Below are 18,752 nucleotides of genomic sequence, written 5' to 3' on the forward strand. Positions count from 1 at the left end.
ACCATTAACCATCCACTTCATAAGTTTTGGAGAAGAAAATATTGACGTGAACATGTGATTATCTACTATCCAAACCTTAAAAAACCACACTCTTAAGCACATTGAATTTTAAAGCATCATCAATTGGCGTCATTTTATGGGAACCTGATAAAAAAGTCATAAATTATTCTTCCAAAACTGGTTTTTGACATCCCTAATCATTATCAATGGTATACAATCAAGATACCCCTGGGATGGGATGCGTCATGAACCTTCTTGTAGTTGCTGGCATATTTACTCCATCAAAGTTTCAACAACTCATTAATCAAATGCAAGCCCTTACTTAAACGATGTTGGCAACCCAGAGGCAACATCATACCTTGACACCCCAACAAGTCTTGGCACATGATGTAGCACCCACAGTCTTGGCTTCCCAACCACAAGTTATCCCTTTAATTAGAAGACAATTGTATTATCTAAATGAGGTTGAGAAAAATGACATAGAGAGTTTTCCACCCCAATAATCTCCTAGTCACTCTGAAGGTCTTTCTTAACGATGTGAAGCTCTCTTAATAAATGGTCACTCTGGATGTGATCCCTTTCGCCACCGCTTGATACAAATTATTTATCAATTTTGTTGTTCCATACCAAAATTCTTTAGCTCTCTCTAAAGCCTATTAGACAACAGTTTGAGGGAAGTTTGCCTAGTAGATACATACAAAATTAGGTCATAGTCCTTATGAGATAAAGAGATCACATTTATCTAGACAAGTTTTGCACACCCCCAAATCTGAAGATTTAGTCTCCACAAAGATGACTTTAAAAAACTACTATGATCTGACATATACATAAGAACATGTCCAAAACATGTGTAATAACCTTAAGTTGGTCATCCAAGAAGATGATGTTATGTGCAAGATCCTCATTATAAACTTTAGGGGGTCATAATAAGCCCGGTATAACAACATTAAGTCAGGTTCTATCATGGGTTCTAATAACCTATATGTTAAACTTGTGTCATAATTTAGAATCAATATACTCGTCAATAGGAGCTCCATATAACTCTTTAACGTTACTTAATCAAGAAGGAAATCCATTATGGTATATTTAAAGAGGTTCAATGAAGAAATGCTCGAGATGGAAGAATTGATCAAGTTAGTAGCCTTAGAGGCTCTAATAAGTGGAGTGAAAGAACGCTCTTTGTAGAATGATTGATATGTCTTACAAGATAGAAGCTTGTCAAAGGTGAAGCTAGTCAAACAAAACCACTCTCCCAACAGAGGTAATAATTTCAAGAAATGTAAAAAAGGGTTGCAATACCCTGAAAAGAGATGTACAACTCCCTTGAATACCACCATTACAAAAAAATTTGCAACCATTAAAGGGAAAGACTTTGTTTAATATTCACCCTATATAGTATCTCCTCCATACACATGCACCTTCAAAAAATTTTCTTTATTCCACAAGGACAAAGGGCAAGATATGAAAGATTGCTTCACGTTAAAGAAATAGATTGGAAGGCCAATAGCCAAGGGTTATTTGAAATAATTCATTAAAAGGTGTGCCCACATGAAACATGAAAGAAAAGAGCTCAGCCAACCTATTCAATCCCTGCCTGAGATCAATATGATTTTAGAGGGCTCCTCGACGAGCAAAGATACTTCTAATGGAAAGAGGAAGTATGAAAAATAGGCTCTCACAACAACTCATCAACAAGATACATAGTATGAACCTATCACACTCATTCTAGATGATAGAGATGGGGTGATTTACCCCTATAAGGATGCACTATTACTTTGACCTTAATAATATCAGTGAAAACATATCTAGTTATATAAATTAAAATGTAAATTTTCTTAATTAAAACAAAATCCCCAATAAAAATCCAACATAAACTCTAGTTGCTAAGATTATTACTATAGCTTTATTAATAATATCAATTGATTGAAAAACTATCTGATTGCATCAATTAAAATAAAATTTATCTCATCTCAAATAATATTTTTAAACACGACAAGTAACCTTTAAAATTAATTTAAACCTTATTTTTTCTAATTCAAACCTAATTGATTCCATATATAACATCAATTGCATAAAAACACATATAATTGCTTCACTCAAAGCAAAAATTATCTCAACATCAACAAAATATTCAATTATGAAACACAACACAAATAATCATAAATCAAAACTTAAAATTTCTCAATTCAACAACGAAACCTATAAAACTAAGAGACAATGCAATTGTTTTACCTTGATTTTTTTATGGCTTGATAACTACTATTCTGAATTGCGATTCCGATCATAATTGTGATTCTGAATAATGATTTTGTTTTAAATTGTGATTCGGAATAACAATTGTGTTAACCTATGTCATTCCCCCAATATGTTTTCAAATTGTGTCATTCCCCTAAAATGTTATATTAATAGTGTTATTTTTCTAAAAAAGAGTATCATTTTATTGATTTTATCCAATTTCATGTGATTCATGGCTTTCTTTAAATTTATCCTTTAATTTCGTGGAAATGGCTTAAATCTACACGAGCATCTTGGCAAAAATTATATAGCAAATAATGTCTAATTAACTAATATACTAAACCGTGTGGGGGAATCACTATTCCCCCACATACATTTCACTGTGGATTACAACAGTAATCCACAGTGATTCTTCCCCACTTTCTTTTTTTTTTTATACTTTTCCCCTTTTTAAAATTTTTTTTTTAAATCACTTTTTTTTTCAACTTTCCTAATTTTTATTTTTTTTCATTTATTTTTTCTTTTGTTTTTTCCAAAATTATTTTTGTTAATTTTACTTTTTAAATATTGACCTGGTTAAAATTTTTGCTTTGTAATTTTTTTCTTGAAAATACTGTGGATTGCTGCGATGTTTTTCCACATAGTTTTTCTATTTTTTTTCTTTATTTTTTAAAATTATATTTTTCAATTTTTTTTTACATTTCACTGTGGATTTCAACAGTAATCCACAATGATTCTTCCCCACTTTTTTTCTTTTTTTCTTTTTTTACTTTTCCCCCTTTTTTTCAAATTTTTTTTAAAATTACTTTTTTTTTAACTTTCCTAATTTTTCTTTTTTTTCATTTATTTTTTCTTTTGTTTTTTCCAAAATTATTTTTGTTGATTTTACTTTTTAAATATTGACCTGGTTAAAATTTTTGCTTTGTAATTTTTTTCTTGAAAATACAGTGGATTGCTGCGATGTTTTTCCACTTAGTTTTTCTATTTTTTTTCTTTATTTTTTAAAATTATATTTTTTGATTTTTTTTAATATGAAGCTGATTGAGAATTTAGTTTTGTAAGTTTTTTTTCTTTAAAACATTGTTTATTGCTACAGTGTTTCTCCGCATGGTTTTTTTTATGATTTTCTCCGAAATTATCTTTTTTTATTTTATTTTTTAATATTGAGCTGGTTAAAAATTACAGTTACAATATGTGAGGAAAGCACTTTAACTTTCCTCGAAAATTACTATTGGTTGCTACAGTGTTTTCTCCCACATGGGTTTTTTCTGTTTTCGTTATGTTTTTCTCTAAAATTATCTTTGTCAATTTTATTTTTTAAATATTAAGCTGGTTAAGAATTGTAATTACAAGTAAATACAAGTTTTTCCTCAAAAAACACTATGGATTTATACAGTTTTTCCTCACATAGTTTTTTTCCAGTTTCTTTTGTGCTTTATTTTTTTGTAATATTTTTTTCCAAAATCATTTTCGTCGATTTTATTTTTTAAAAATATTGAGTTGGTTAAAATTTAACTTTGTAATAAAGCTTAATCATGTGGGGAAAGTATTGTAGCTTTGCTCATAAAACATTGTGGATTACTACAGTGTCTCTCCGCATAGTTTTTTTTGTTATAATTTTTTTCAAATTATCTTTTTCAATTTTATTTTTTTGATATTGAGTTGTTTGTGAATTACAATTACAAGTCATTACAAATAAGGCTAAATCATATGGGGAAGCACTGTAGCTTTCATCACAAAACACTGTGAATTGCTACAGTGTTTCCAACATGATTTTTTCCCCTTTTTTTGGTGTTTGTTTTTTTTTCTAAAATTATCTATGTTGATTTCTTTTTTAATATTGAGCCAATTAAGAATTTAGCTTTGTTATTTTTTTTCTTTAAAACACTGTGAATTGTTGTAGTGTTTTCCCATGTGATTTTTTTATGATTTTTTCCAAAATTATCTTTGTTGATTTTTTTTTAATATTGAGTTGGTTAAGAATTATAATTACAATAAAGCTAAATCATATGAGGAAAGCGTTGTAGTTTTTCTCACAAAACACTGTGGATTGCTACAATATTTCTCTAAATAGTTTTTTAGTTTATTTTATTGGGAAAAATGCTATAATTTTCCTCGCAAAACATTGTCAATTACTGCAACATCTTTTCTCATTGGTTTTTTTCCTTCCAAAATTATCTTTGTTGGTTTTTTTTTAATATTAAGTTGGTAGAGAATTTAGCTTTGTATTTTTTTTTGCTTTTTATTAACTGAAAAGCTAAATCTGTGGCGAAAGCACTGTATCTTTCCTCACAAAACACTGTAGATTGCTACAAATCATTTTGTTCACTCTCTAAGTTTTTGATCACCAACACAACTTTTTTTTCCGTTATGAAATATTTGCTCCATCATACCTTTAATTTCTATTACTTATCTAGCGCTGGTTCACAATTATAACACTATCAAGTGTATTTGTTTTATAAGCCCGCGGCAGCGCGCGGGCAAGTCATCTCGTATTCATTAAATGAAATTGAAAGAAAGCAAAATTAATGATTTCCTAAAATCCAAGATATGTAACTAAAAGGTTATTTAGTGTTTGTGATGGTAGTTAATTAATATATTCAAGTGCTTGGATTTCTTCTTCTTAATCTAAGAAACTCTATGCTTATAATAGAAGCTTGAAGACCTACAAAAATAGTCTCAATCGGGGGATTTAATCCAATGATAAAGTCAACATATTTATGGAAAATGTATTAAATGACTTAAGATAATAAATGATTTAAAAGAGCTTTAAATTCAAAGAACAAAGATGTTTGTTCTTGAGTTTTAAGTTGGCTAATGCTCTGAAATCTTATCTTTATCTTAAGAGAAGAAAAGTTATGAACCCTTCACCTGAATAGTTCAGGGGGTATTTATACCCCCTGAACCTTGTCATTTTCAGATAAGAGAAAGACTAGAAAGTCCTCTACTTTTGGTGATATTAATGAGAGATAAATATCTCTTACATATCATTAATGAGATGGTAAATATGATAGGTTCCTTAAGAGACCTTGCACATACCTATAAACATAGGAAAATCATCATCTTAATATAAACGATTATTCTAGATGGAGAGGCATAGTGGTTTATCATGTCTTTAATACTTATATTGTAGAGGATCGTCCAAAATCAGATATATAGCCTTAGAGCTTAGTAATGTCCTGGTTCTTTGGGCCTGACATGTTCGCTAGAATCATGTTTCCTTAGATTTAGTTCATTGGGTCTGACATGTTCGCTAGACTCACATTTCCTTGAACTTGACTAACTATCAAATCCAAGTTTTTTGAGTCTGACATGTTAATCAGATCCACATTTCCTTGGACTTGGTTGATTGCTAACTCCAAGTTTTTTAGGTTTGACATATTTATCAGACTTATGTTTTATTAGACTTGACTAACTATCAAGTTCAAGCTCTTTGGGTCTGGCATGTTTGTCAAATCCACGTTTCCTTAAACTTGACTGATTGTCAAGTCCAAGTTCTTTGGGTCAACCAACCAAGTTCAAAGATACGTGGGTCTGGCATGTTCGCCAGACCCGCATTACCTTGGACTTGGTTGGCTGTCAAGTTGAAGTTTCTTAGGTTTGACATATTTGTCAAACCCACGTTACCTTGGACTTGGCTGACAGTCAAATTCAAGTTCTTTGGGTCTAGCATGCTCGTCAAACCCATGTTATCTAGGGCTTGGGTGATTACTAAACCCAAGTACTTTAGACCTAACATTTTCACCAAACCCGTGTTATCTTGGACTTGGTTGACCATCAAGTCCAAGTTCATTGAGTTTAACATGTTCGCGAGACCCACGTTTTCTTAGGCTTGGTTGACTTTTAAGTCCAAGTTCTTTGAGTCTGGCATGTTTGCCAGACCAACATTATCTTGAGCTTGATTGATTGTCAAGTCCAAATTTTTGAAATTGATATATTTGTTAAATCCATGTTATCTTGAGTTTAATTGATTGACAAACTCAAGTAAAACATGTTAGATCTATTTTATTTTTTTTAAAAAATTATTTATAAAAATTTTAATTAAAAGTTAACTCATCACGAACAATTCAAAGAATAACTTACCAAATTTTATAAGATAAAGGCATGAAGATAGAATGAAGATAAACGCATGTATAACTCTCGATTTTTTTTTTATTATTGCAATACATCTTTTAATTGTTATGTTAAGCCCTGCATTGCTGAACAGTCAAAAATGAAAAAAAAAATCCAACTGCATTCGCTAGACCATTGGCTTGAAATGCTTTTCAATGTGTAAATTAAGATTCCATTGTTAATACATACGAATATATATAGTGATGACAGCTACATCATAATATTGTATTATAAAAAGCATTCAAAGAAGATATTTAAATAATAAATCAATTATAAGATAATGTAATAAATCAAATTATAGTACTTATGAACACCATCCTTTTATTATAAAGTCGTCATCATACTCATATAATAAAAGCACTTCAAAATTCAAAGTTGTTTGATAAAAACTTAAAAAAGTTGATTTAATGGTTAAAGAGAGATATTTTCTATTCTTTAATTTTTTTTAAGTTAAAGCATCTAAAATAATTTATTAAATTACTCTGACTATATAGTGCAATATGGAGGGTGTGTTTTAAAAGAGAAATTTAATCTTAATTAATGCACAAGTTAATCTAATAATAATTTTTATCATAAAAAAAATACTTAGTAAAACGAATAAAAAAAATAGTTTTTTTATTAACGTGGCAGGTCAGCTTGCGTGCACCTCGACTAATCTCACAGATCCTGAAGTTAACGACCATGTAAACTTTCAATGACCATGAGGTTTGTGAGACTTGAACTAGTAACATATAAGAAGCAAACTTAGGATCTCGACTAATAAAAAAAATAGCTTTTTTCTATATTAATATTTAAAAGAAAAAAATGACTCTTGTCTAATTTTAAAGATATAATTAAAAAAAAATACAATTACACTCTTTGTTAAACTTTTAATGCAACCATTAAATTTTTTTTTTATTTTTATATTTTCATCCAAAATCATCGTAATAAAGGACAAATACACTTTGAAAAGCAATTTAAAAAAACAAAGGAACTGTATCACCAAACAAGTCCTCGATGCTCCTCGTCCCAAAAAAAAAACAAATAATAATCAGAAATTAGAAGATTCTTTTGATCGAGCTGTTTTTACCGTTAGAACCGGAAGGCGTGGGAATTTAAAACGTGCACTATTAAAAAAAAAACCCTACAGACAAAATAATTAACAAAACACCACACGAAACCTTAAAATCCAATACAAATCCAAAAAACGACCATAACACAAACAAGTCTCCAATCAATCATTTCTCTCTTAAGTCCAATCTTACCCGTCTCTCTCCGTAACAAAGTCCATTCCTTTTCTCTTCCTGTCTCTTGATGGGAGATAATTATAATTCGTCTCCCATCACGAGCCAAACCCTAACGCTATCTCAAAATAAACCCTAATTATCCTTCCAACTCCAAATTTCACGATGTTTTCGTGGAATTTTGCAAAATCGGCGGAGGCTGTACTGTCGCGGTTGGCGGTGAAGAGGCTGTGCAAGTTTGTATTGAAGAAGAAATTAGGGCAGTTTATACTAGGAGATATTGATCTTGATCAGCTCGATGTTCAAATCAGTGAAGGCACTATCCAACTCAGTGATCTTGCGCTTAATGTTGATTGTCTTAATGAAAAGGTAAAGCGGTTAATTTAAGTCTCGTCAAGCTGCAACTTTTGCTCGTTAAAGTTTATTTGGCTGAAATCTTTAATGACATTTTTGTTATTATGCTTTTTTATTAATTTTAGCGGAATTAACAGTTGGTTATTTTAGTTAGTTGCTTGAAATTAGATAACTTTTAGGGTCCTTTGTTTAATAATTTGTTATATTTGTTTCCGATTTTTTTTTTTCAATTTTGGTTTTTGATTTGTTAATTGAGGTTTGGAGGTTGTTTTCTAATTGAGGTAATTTTATTTGTTTGGATTGAGTTTTCTAGTTTGGGGTGGCGGCATCAGTGATGATAAAAGAGGGGTCAATTGGTTCATTGTCGGTTAAAATGCCACGGAAGGGTAAAGGTTTTCAGGTTGAGTTGGATGAGCTTGAACTTGTACTTGCACCCTGTTTGAAGAAAAGTAATACACCAGCTGGAGACGAGACTGGTAGTTGTAGTCAAGATAGTAGACATAGGCAGAAGGATGTGGGAAAGTTTGGGAATGATTTGATGGAAAACGCCACAAAATCTAGTCATGTTGATGTTCATGAAGGTGTAAAGACAATTGCAAAGATGGTGAAGTGGTTTTTGACGAGTTTCCATGTAAAGGTTAAGAGGTTGATTGTTGCATTTGAGCCAGATTTCGAGAAGGATGAAAAGAAGGTTGAGTGTCAAGAAACTTTGGTCCTCAGAGTACCTGAAATAGAGTGTGGAACCTGTGTTTCTGAAGACCCTAACTTGAGTTCTGATCATGGAGTTGAGAACTTTCTTGGGATAAGTCATTTAACGAATTTTGTGGAGTTTCAAGGAGCAGTACTTGAACTTCTCCAGACGGATGGTGTTGACAATCAAAGTTGCAGTCCATGTGTGTCAGATTCAAGTTTTAGTGAGCAGTTTTTTGGGCGTTGCCGATCAAATCCTACAACTCCTATTTTGACAGGGAAAAAAGGTGGATTTTCAGGGAATTTGAAGTTAAGTATTCCTTGGAAGAATGGTTCATTAGACATTCGCAAATTGGATGCTGAGGTATGTCTTGATCCCATAGAATTAAGACTTCAACCAAGCACAATCAAGTGGTTCCTACTTTCATGGGAAACTTGTAAGCATATCGATAAAGATGGTGGGGGGGGTGCACATTATAGATCAACAGAATCTGTCTGCTTCAATTCCTCTTCTCATTTCCATTCATCATTATCCAGTCCTACTGTGTTTGCTATTGATAAGTCAATCCCTGTTCATGGTAGTTTTACATCTGCCTTCTCATCTTTTACCGGGAAAGAATCAATCAGTGAAGCAATGGTATCTGGATCACATCTTATATCTGACTGGGTGCCAAATTCTATTGAAAACGAGAAAGATGGTATCCAAGAAGAATTAGACCTTGGAGCAAGGTTAGTGCATCTTTCTTGCTTTTGGGTTCCACACTTTTTTATTGCTCTAACATATGGAATTATCATACACAAGCATCTGATCTTATAAATACTATGAAGTGCTTATGAAATTTGCACCCTTCCCTTAGTAGTTTGGGATTTTAAAAATTCATTTTGAGATGTAATGTTTGGTGAAAAGGATTGTAATCCTGCAAATAAATATTAATCTACATGTCCATAAAATCTTTTTCATCTTTAACTTTGTATTTTTTTTTTTTTTTTTTGCTGTGTTGGTAATGCTGACATTTCTTGGCCAATTTTCAGTGTGGACCAGTTTTTTGAATGTTTAGATGGAATGAGGAGCTCACAATCAGCTTTGGGAAGCAGTGGGATGTGGAACTGGACATGTTCTGTTTTCAGTGCATTAACTGCAGCATCCAGCCTTGCTTCTGGATCTTTTCATATTCCTTCTGGTATGTGCACTTGTTTCCATAAGTGTGCCATTTTGTGCATTCATTGTTGCCCAAATTTGAGAGCTGCTTATGCACAATCTCATCATATATGTTGTTCCTCCTGTAATATCATGGATATAACATTTTTCCTGCATTTTCATATTAAGATATAACTTGCATTCTCTTTGAGGATCTATTTTATTTTTCCATTAGGCATCATATGGTTTCATGGAGTACATCTAGCTAACACATGCTTTCTTAATACTATAAAGTGCATCCATTCAGTTCTTTTGATTGGTGGACTGAGGATTTTGTTGTGTTTATATCTTTTCTTACAAGCGATGTTATGTAGTTAATGCACTTACTATAGGCACATGAGATATTCATTGCTACGTTTCTAGTGTAACATTTATATTCGATGATGCTTGTTTTGTCGTGATAAGGTTTTCAGACTTTAACTGTGATCTTTTTCTGATATGTGATTTGTATTCTAATTCTATTTTCCTTCTTGACCATGTACAGAGGATCAGCATGTTCAAACAAACCTTAAAGCGACTTTGGCTGGAATTTCTATCTTGTTATCCTTTCAGGATGATGATCAGGAAGACTTGTATGGTCAAAAGAGTGACCAGAATACTGTTGATTTGGAGGTTCATTGTCTGGGTGCAGAGTGCAAAGATATTTTTGTTGTTTTGCAGGTAAAATTTTCCTTGAAGAATTAGAATTCTTTTGCAATCTGCTTCGCTGTTTGTTCCTTATTGGTTTTTTATGGTATTCCTCTATCTTAACTTGAAAATTCGACAAGGTCAACAGGTATGTCCTCAAGAAAAGAGGTTTGAAGGAACAGTGAAGTGCATTGAGGTTGCTGATTACTTGTACAATAAAAATGATGCCATGAATCTTCACTTGCGGGATTATAGTAGTGATAGCAACAGTGGAACTGTTTTGATTCAAAATCTGCAAGCTGAAGTTCAAGGTGCTCTCCCTCCATTTCCTTATTTGGATGAATCAAGTACATTAGTTGTACCAGGAGTTCCATCTGGAAATGCAACCAAAGTGAAATTGCTCGGTACCTCAGGTGTCACTCGGTGCCAATTTACTGTAAGTTCTAACTCGTCAGATAAAAGTTTTACAGGGACAAAGTCACTTTCAGTGCAACTGCCGCTGTTAATATTCTGGGTGAACTATGGTTCAGTAAACATGATACTGAGTCTCCTGAAGGATGCTGAAAAATCTGTTGAAATGAGTGCCCAGAGGAGTGGATTTCCATCTGTCAATAAGAAGCGTGAATTTTCTCATGGAAATATGAAAAAAGGTTCAAGTTCTGGGGTTTCAACGTTAACTTGTACAGAAAATTTGCAAGGTAGTGTATCAATCCCTTGTGCAAGAGTAATACTATGTTTCCCATTTGCAAGTGGTGGAGATGTTGGAGGCCACTCTTCCTGGAATCAATTTATTGCTTTTGATATTTCTTCACCATTGACTTTGGAAGAGGGAAAAGTTCTAGAAAATAGTCTATCATCGAATTCCTGTTCGTGGAAAAGGCAAGCTCCAAGGGCCACTGGTTCTTTGCATTTGAATGTTGGTAATCTCGAGGTTTATTTGGTCAATCCAGCATGTAAGAATGATGGAATTAGCTCGTCTACTGTAACACCAAGGCGTAAATTTTGTGCGCAGAAGATTGTGTCTGTCAGTAATAGAGCTGGTTCTCTATGTGCAATTAAGATGCTTTGGCAGGAAGACCCTGTGACTGGTCCTTCTATTGCTGAGATAGCCAAGTCTTTGGCGGCTCCAGAGAGCAGAAGAAAATTCATGGTGAAAGGCTACGAGTTTGCTAGTGCAACTGCTGTCAAAGATTTAGGAGATTTAAATTCGCGAACCAGAGAGGAGATAATTTTGAGCTCTGCATTCTTCTTGCACGTTCATCTCTTTTCTGTTACGGTTGATGTTAGCACTTCTCAGTACAGTAATCTGCATTGCCTTCTAGATCAGATGATTAATGGATTACCAGGCATGGCCTGCGATGCAGTCAGTGTTGGGGAATTGCCATCAGTCAGTCAAACTTCAATTCTTGTGGAGTGTGAATCAGTAGATTTTTCAATTAGACCAGATACAAAGGACGATATAAAAAGTTCATTACAGAGTGAACTTCCTGGATCATGGCATTGTTTAAAATTGAAAATCCGAAAATTTGAGATGTTGTCTGTCTCAAATATTGGAGGTATCAGGGGTGCCAATTTCTTTTGGCTAGCCCATGGAGAAGGTAAATTGTGGGGTTCCATCACTGGAGTTCTAGATCGAGAGTTTCTTCTGATTTCTTGTAGCAACTCCACTAGGAAACGTGGAGATGGAGGAGGTTCCAATGCATTGTCTTCTAGGTTGGCTGGTTCTGAAATTATACACATATGGGATCCTAAGAGTTCACATGATTTCACATCTGTTACTGTCAGATGTGCCACAATTATTGCTGTTGGTGGTCGCTTGGATTGGCTGGATGCAATATCCTCCTTCTTCACTTTGCCATCTCCTGAAGTTGAGAAGGCAAGTGATGGAAGTTTGGCAAAGGGGGATTTGAATGCCCCTTCTGAAACTTATTTCATTCTAAAGTTGGTTGATATCGGTATAAGTTATGAGCCCCACTTGAAGAATTCGGTAGTTGGGGCTCTTCATTCCGAGACTGGTTCCTTGTATTCCAAAGAAGAAACAGGTGAGCCACATGTTGCCTGTGTATTAGCTGCATCTTTGTTTTCACTTTCCAACACAACAATGGAAGATTCTATTGATAGTGATTACAAAATTAGAGTGCAAGATGTGGGGCTGCTTCTTGGTGCAGCACATGATCATGGTGGGACTTATAGTGTGGAATATCTTCATAAGATGGGTTATGCGAAAGTTGCTCATGAGGCTCTGTTTGAAGCAATTTTGAGAACTAACTGTAAGAATGGCCTTCTCTGGGAGCTAGAATGCTCAAAATCCCACATTTATGTGGAAACTTGCCATGACACAACTTATGGTTTGATTCGCTTGGCTGCTCAATTCCAACAGCTTTTTGCCCCTGACTTGGAGGAATCAGTTGTGCACTTGCAGAATAGGTGGAATAGTGTTCGTCAGGCCCAAGAGAGAAACAAGTTAAATGATGAAGGCGGGATTTCCAATCATGATTGTGTCCCATCAACTTCTCAAGTGCATGCCCCTACTGCAGATACGAAGAGTAAACTTGGGGTGGCTGGTTTAATGGATGAGATATGTGAAGATGCGTTTCACTTGCATGGGACTCAGGCATGCCAGCTTGATTCTAATGGATCAGAAATTCAAGTTTCACTTGATGAAAGTCTCCTTGGAGAGGCTTGCAGCCTCAGTGTTGAAACTCCAGACTTTTTCTCGGATGATCTCTCTTATGATGGGTCAGTGCCTTTGGCAGGCCTGGAAAGTAGTCAAACCACATTTCTACAGAGTGGTTCTTTCCCAGAATTTATTGAAGGTTATTACTTGCCTGATTTATGCCCTTTGCCAGAATTGTCAAAAGGCAGGCAAACACCATCTGACAAACTTAAATGCAAATCCAAGAATTTTGACGATGCAGATCATGGAAGAGGAAATGATGGATGGTACGGGGATGCCCCTTTAAGCATTTTTGAAAATCACATTTCTGGAGCAAGTGGTGAAGCTAGTGTGAATCAGGTTTTGGAAGACCAGCTTCCAACTATGTATTCTGATGATTTTGGGAAGGCCACCGGAAGAGTGCTTTTTAAGAACATTAATGTGAGCTGGAGAATGTATGCTGGTTCTGATTGGCAGGTACATAAAAGGAATGGTGATCCTTCTAGTCATACTTGTGGACGGGAGACAACTGTTTATCTGGAGCTTGCATTATCTGGAATGCAATTTCAATACGATGTCTTCCCAGTTGGTGGGATATTTGCGTCTAAGCTTTGTCTTTCAGTTCAGGATTTTCATCTTTATGATGAGAGTAAAACTGCACCTTGGAAACGGGTACTATAAAAAAACCTAAATCCATTTTATTTAATTATTTTGTCAATCTTTTTTTTTCTTATTTTTTTTTATAAATGGTGTTTGAATAGTTTTTTCCTTTTGAAATGAAAGATACTAGGATATTATCATTCAAAAGATCATCCTAGGGAATCCACTTCGAAAGCATTCAAGCTGGACTTGGAAGCTGTCAGACCAGATCCTCTAATTCCTCTTGAGGAATACCGGTATGTGTTTTGCAAGCTGTCATGGTTATTGAGTATGGATTTAGTAGAAGCCTGGTGTAACATCTCTGTTTTGGAAAGCACTGTCATACTATTATCTTAAAAATTCTTCACTATGCAAGGATTGATGTGAGGTTTTTTTTACAAGGCTACAAAGAATTTTGGCTGATAGTGTTCATGACGGGCCAGGAATGGAAATGTAGATGTTTTGTGTAATTCTTTTGTTTCATAGGGTTGGCAATCTACCCTAGCCTTTAAATTCTCTTGTTATCTCTTATGATCATGCTCAAAATAACAAATGTTGTACATGTTGGTCCCCTGCATCACAATTTCACAATCACACTTCATGAACTACAGTCAACCTTATAACCCTGGCTTTTATTTTATATAATTTGTTATAGTGAATGAAACACACTGTTTATAGAAGTGCTCCCTCATTGTTAATCGTCATATTTATTCCTTCCAGGTTACGCATAGCTTTCCTTCCTGTGCTATTGCATCTTCATCAAAGCCAGCTTGATTTTCTCATTAGCTTTTTTGGGCCCAAAAGCTTGTCAGCAGGCCAGTCTTCAGATCAAGATCAAAACTCAGACGGTGCGAAGACTTCTGCAACCAATAGCAGTAATCTTGCAGGACATACAATTGCAAATGAAGCATTGCTTCCCTTTTTTCAGGCAAGTAGGATAGGGGCCATGCATGCCATTTATCAAGTGACATGATATCATTGCATTCCATTTCCTTTTTGTTAAACTACTGTTTGAGTGCGATCATGTGAACAGGTAAGGGAAATGGCTAGCCAGTACTCAACAGATTGTTTTACTTCTGTCCTTTTACTCTGATGGCCTGTGTTTTCAGTGAATAATTGCATGAAAAAAGATGGAATGGAAAAGGATGGAATTGACTTTGAATAATTGAACTAGGCCAAGATCTTCTTTATTTTATCTGTTGAGTTCTTTATTATATTCTGAATTTGATTTTCTGAAGTCAATTTTTTATGCCCTGATCACATTAACTTATTTCAGAAGTTCGACATATGGCCTATTATTCTTCGAATTGATTACAGTCCCCATCATGTTGATCTGGCAGCATTGAGTAGTGGGAAGTACGTGGAACTTGTGAACCTTGTCCCCTGGAAGGTGAAAATTTTGTTTTTTGAATTAAATTAAATTTTGTTTGGTAATTACTAGTGTAAATATATGGTGATGGAATAAATCAGTTTTGTGGACAGTTCCTGCTTACTGGCTCCAACTATTTAGGTGTTTTGCAGTCCACTTTTGTACATTTGATACTAGGTTTTGTGACTGATTCTTGATAAAATGACTAGGGCATCATTTAAGAAGTCTGCCATTCTGAATTAAACTTTTAGAAAATGCAACCTGATGGTTTCAAATTTCGTGTTTGTACTAAAAATTTTCAGTAATTGTCTATGCTGTGGGTCATATAGCATTCAAGTGGGGGATTGGGTAGGGCCCAAGCTAATTGTTACATTGTGTGTATCTTGCTATTGATCTAAAATCCCTGGCCTTTTGTACTCCATTTAATGGCTATCCAGTAATAGATAACGGTCTCTTGCACGTAAACATAAATATGGCAGGGATTTTTTTCCTTTTGCAAAGATGAGACCCCAGACCAATAATTCTCACTTCTTAAATATTGTTGCTTCTCAAATCATTAATTTTTAAACATTAATTTTCTATTATTAGCAAAACTATTATAAGCCAATTCACTAGACAAAAAATACTGAACGAAATATAAGTTTTGGGAGTTTCCAGTTGGATGTTCTAATCACCATTAGTAAATTTTTTGGATGCAGGGGGTTGAACTACAGCTAAAACACGTTCATGCTGTTGGTGTCTATGGCTGGGGCAGTGTATGTGAAACAATTATAGGGGAGTGGTTGGTGGAGATTTCTCAAAATCAGGTTTTAGTAACATTCTCCATGTGTATTGAGAACTTTATGGTTATATTCTTCGGATTGACATGTTTTATGATATCTATTTATCTCTCCTGTGTATGTAGATACATAAAATTTTGCAAGGTCTTCCTACCATCCGGTCCTTTGTTGCTGTGGGTTCTAGTGCTGCAAAGCTTGTTTCCTTGCCTGTTGAGAGCTACAGGAAGGATCATAAAATAATCAAGGGAATGCAAAGAGGCAAGTCATGTTGAGTTAAACATTTGTTTGGTCTCAAGTAGTAAAATCTGGGTTGTGTTGCATTATGGTGTAAATGTTACCAGATCATTGTTTGTGTCACATGATTATTTGAGGTGCTTATATTGCATGTTTGTGGTGAATGTCTCTATTTGTCATGTCTATATATCATGGCTAAATTGGTTTGGTGTTTAGTTGCAAGATAAATTTTGATTGTGAAATTTTTGGCAGGTTGCTCAATAATAATAAGAACATGCTCTAGCTGACCAGCATCTCAACAATTCTTTTGGCCCTATACTGAATTCTCTATATTTCAATTATTCTATGAAACTGTTTTCCTCCATGACTAATTAATTCGTGTTTTTGCATACATTTTGGTTAGAATGTATTGTCTCCACTTCCAAGTTTAATACATGAAAGTAATCATTCTTGGTAATTCTCCATTCAGGTACATTTGCATTTCTAAAACGTATATCACTTGAAGCTGTTGGACTTGGGGTACATTTGGCAGCTGGGGCTCATGATATTTTGCTCCAAGCAGAATGTATTCTTACAGGTGTTCCTTCTGCTCCTGTATCATGGTCTTTACCAGGCAAAACCAAAGCAAATGTAAGGTGCAATCAACCAAAAGATGCCCAGCAAGGAATTCAGCATGTAAATTCCTCAACTTGCCTTGCTTTTTGCATGGTTGCTCCTTGTGCTTTTTGTTAGGTGTCACGCAGTTTTGGGTGCTTTTTTTTTTTTTTTTGTTAGGGACTAGACACTGTAGAAATAAAAGATTGGGAATTTATGGCCGTAATGACCATCATACATTGGGTTGGTTTATGATCACGATGGAACGGTGCAAGAGGATCCATATAGCATTTTACATGGGTTGGTTTATTGTGAAGGCCATTTTACATCCATGCGATTTAGGAAATAAAACAATATATTTGTTGCGTGTAGTTGCTCTCAAATAAAGCTTTTGTTCTCTCAAATTCACAGGCGTACGAGAGTCTCAGTGATGGACTGGGAAAATCTGCTTCTGCTTTAGTGCGAACTCCATTTAAAAAATACCAGCTTGGAGCCAGTGCAGGGTCTGCCCTGGCAACTGCTGTGCAGGCTGTTCCTGCTGCTGCCATAGCTCCTGTTTCTGCTTGTGCAGGTGCAGCCCATTATGCTCTTCTTGGCCTTAGAAATAGGTCAGTTCCTCTTCCTTTTACCTTTTGGTTCTGATTCTGATTAGATCTAAGTTATTTTCCAGTTTATTAAGATGCAATCTTTTCAATCATATATTTACTCTGGTGAGGATGCTTTCACAGTCTTGACCCTGAACACAAAAAAGAGTCCATGGAGAAATATCTGGGTTCCACAAAGCCAAATGATTGAGATTGATTGAAATGCATGATGAGACCATTGCATGACAAATGGATAGAGAAGGATTCTTGCTGCTCTCATTCCAAGAGAAGTTCACGGGAGGCTTCTGTTGTCACCATAGCCGACATGTACAAAGTGAGTTTGAACTCTACAACCCGCTCCTTTTGAACGCTTTATATAACACACTAAATAAATGGATCTTGCGTTAGTGGAATGAGAAGTAATAACTCAAATGTCATCGGTCCAGGTAAAAATGACATTAGAAGCTCTGGTTTTGGCATTAGCCAAGCCCTGCTGATGATTATTCAGCTGTGAAGGTGTTGATGTCCGTGAATGCTGTTGATTAACTTCATCTATTTTTCATTGCTGAAGTATCAAGGCTTAGAATTTATTACTTTAAGTATCAAATTTTTATGTGGTAGTTAGAAATACAAGAATGAATTTATGGTGCATGACATATCCATCCATTGTTTGACGCACAGTCTATGCTCTATAGTAGTATATAAAATCAAACGACAAGTGTTCTGGTTTCTAAACGTTCTCCTTGCCAATTAAAAAAGAAAGCAGCCATCTTGTATGTTGTTGTAACTTGTTTATTCCCCAACCTCCCTCCCTCTTGTCCTCGCTATTAGAGTCATTTACTCTTTATCTTCTGTTTTTTGGTTGCAGGTGTGCAGTTTAACAAAACCACCAAACAGATTCTTTTCCATCTGGATGAATTAGTAACTTTGTACATTTTGTAAATAGCCATTGATGCTTTTAAGATTTTAGCCATACAGATTGAGAATTGTAATTTATCTGAAATGGTTAGCTGGTGATAGAGGAAAGGAATGCTGTTTCTATTTGCTGTACATAATTCATTCAATGCTCACAAGAATTAAAAGGTTTGATCATTTTATGTAATTATTGGGAGTGAAATTTTTTATTTTTATTTTTATTTCTGGAAAGCTTCATTTTAAAGAAAAGACATTCAAGAATCATGCAAGGGGGTAACCGCAAGAATATTACCATCAAAATGTCTCATCGTTCGAGTGGCGAGTTGAGCAAAATACATCAAGTCCTACTCTGTGTATTGACGAACTTTCAAGTAACCTCAAATCATGAAGACAAGTCTCGCCAGGGAGGACTGTTCAACACTTGCCATCAAATGCCTGAAAAGCACCATGTATGCGTTTTGTCCGAAAAGCACTTTGCTATATCTTTTATTCGGTGATGTATTCAGGTAAAATTATCGTTTTGTAAATTACTAAATCAGATT

At 34.6% G+C, this 18,752-nt stretch overlaps 1 protein-coding gene across 1 annotated transcript; it reads left to right on the plus strand.

The window, feature by feature from the left end:
* The first annotated feature begins 7,507 nt into the window (after window positions 1-7,507).
* On the plus strand, window positions 7,508-18,397 carry LOC133700226 (autophagy-related protein 2-like). Its single transcript, XM_062123772.1, has 14 exons — window positions 7,508-7,940; window positions 8,239-9,344; window positions 9,648-9,796; window positions 10,298-10,473; window positions 10,589-13,768; window positions 13,880-13,992; window positions 14,456-14,663; window positions 15,012-15,125; window positions 15,803-15,910; window positions 16,009-16,141; window positions 16,587-16,792; window positions 17,123-17,319; window positions 17,440-17,629; window positions 18,164-18,397. The coding sequence occupies exons 1-13, from the start codon at window positions 7,737-7,739 to the stop codon at window positions 17,504-17,506; spliced, it is 5,961 nt and encodes a 1,986-aa protein (XP_061979756.1). The 5' UTR covers window positions 7,508-7,736; the 3' UTR covers window positions 17,507-17,629; window positions 18,164-18,397.
* The last annotated feature ends 355 nt before the right edge of the window (window positions 18,398-18,752 follow it).

The sequence above is a fragment of the Populus nigra genome, chromosome 7, assembly GCF_951802175.1.
Source record: "Populus nigra chromosome 7, ddPopNigr1.1, whole genome shotgun sequence".
NCBI classification, from domain to species: Eukaryota; Viridiplantae; Streptophyta; class Magnoliopsida; order Malpighiales; family Salicaceae; genus Populus; species Populus nigra.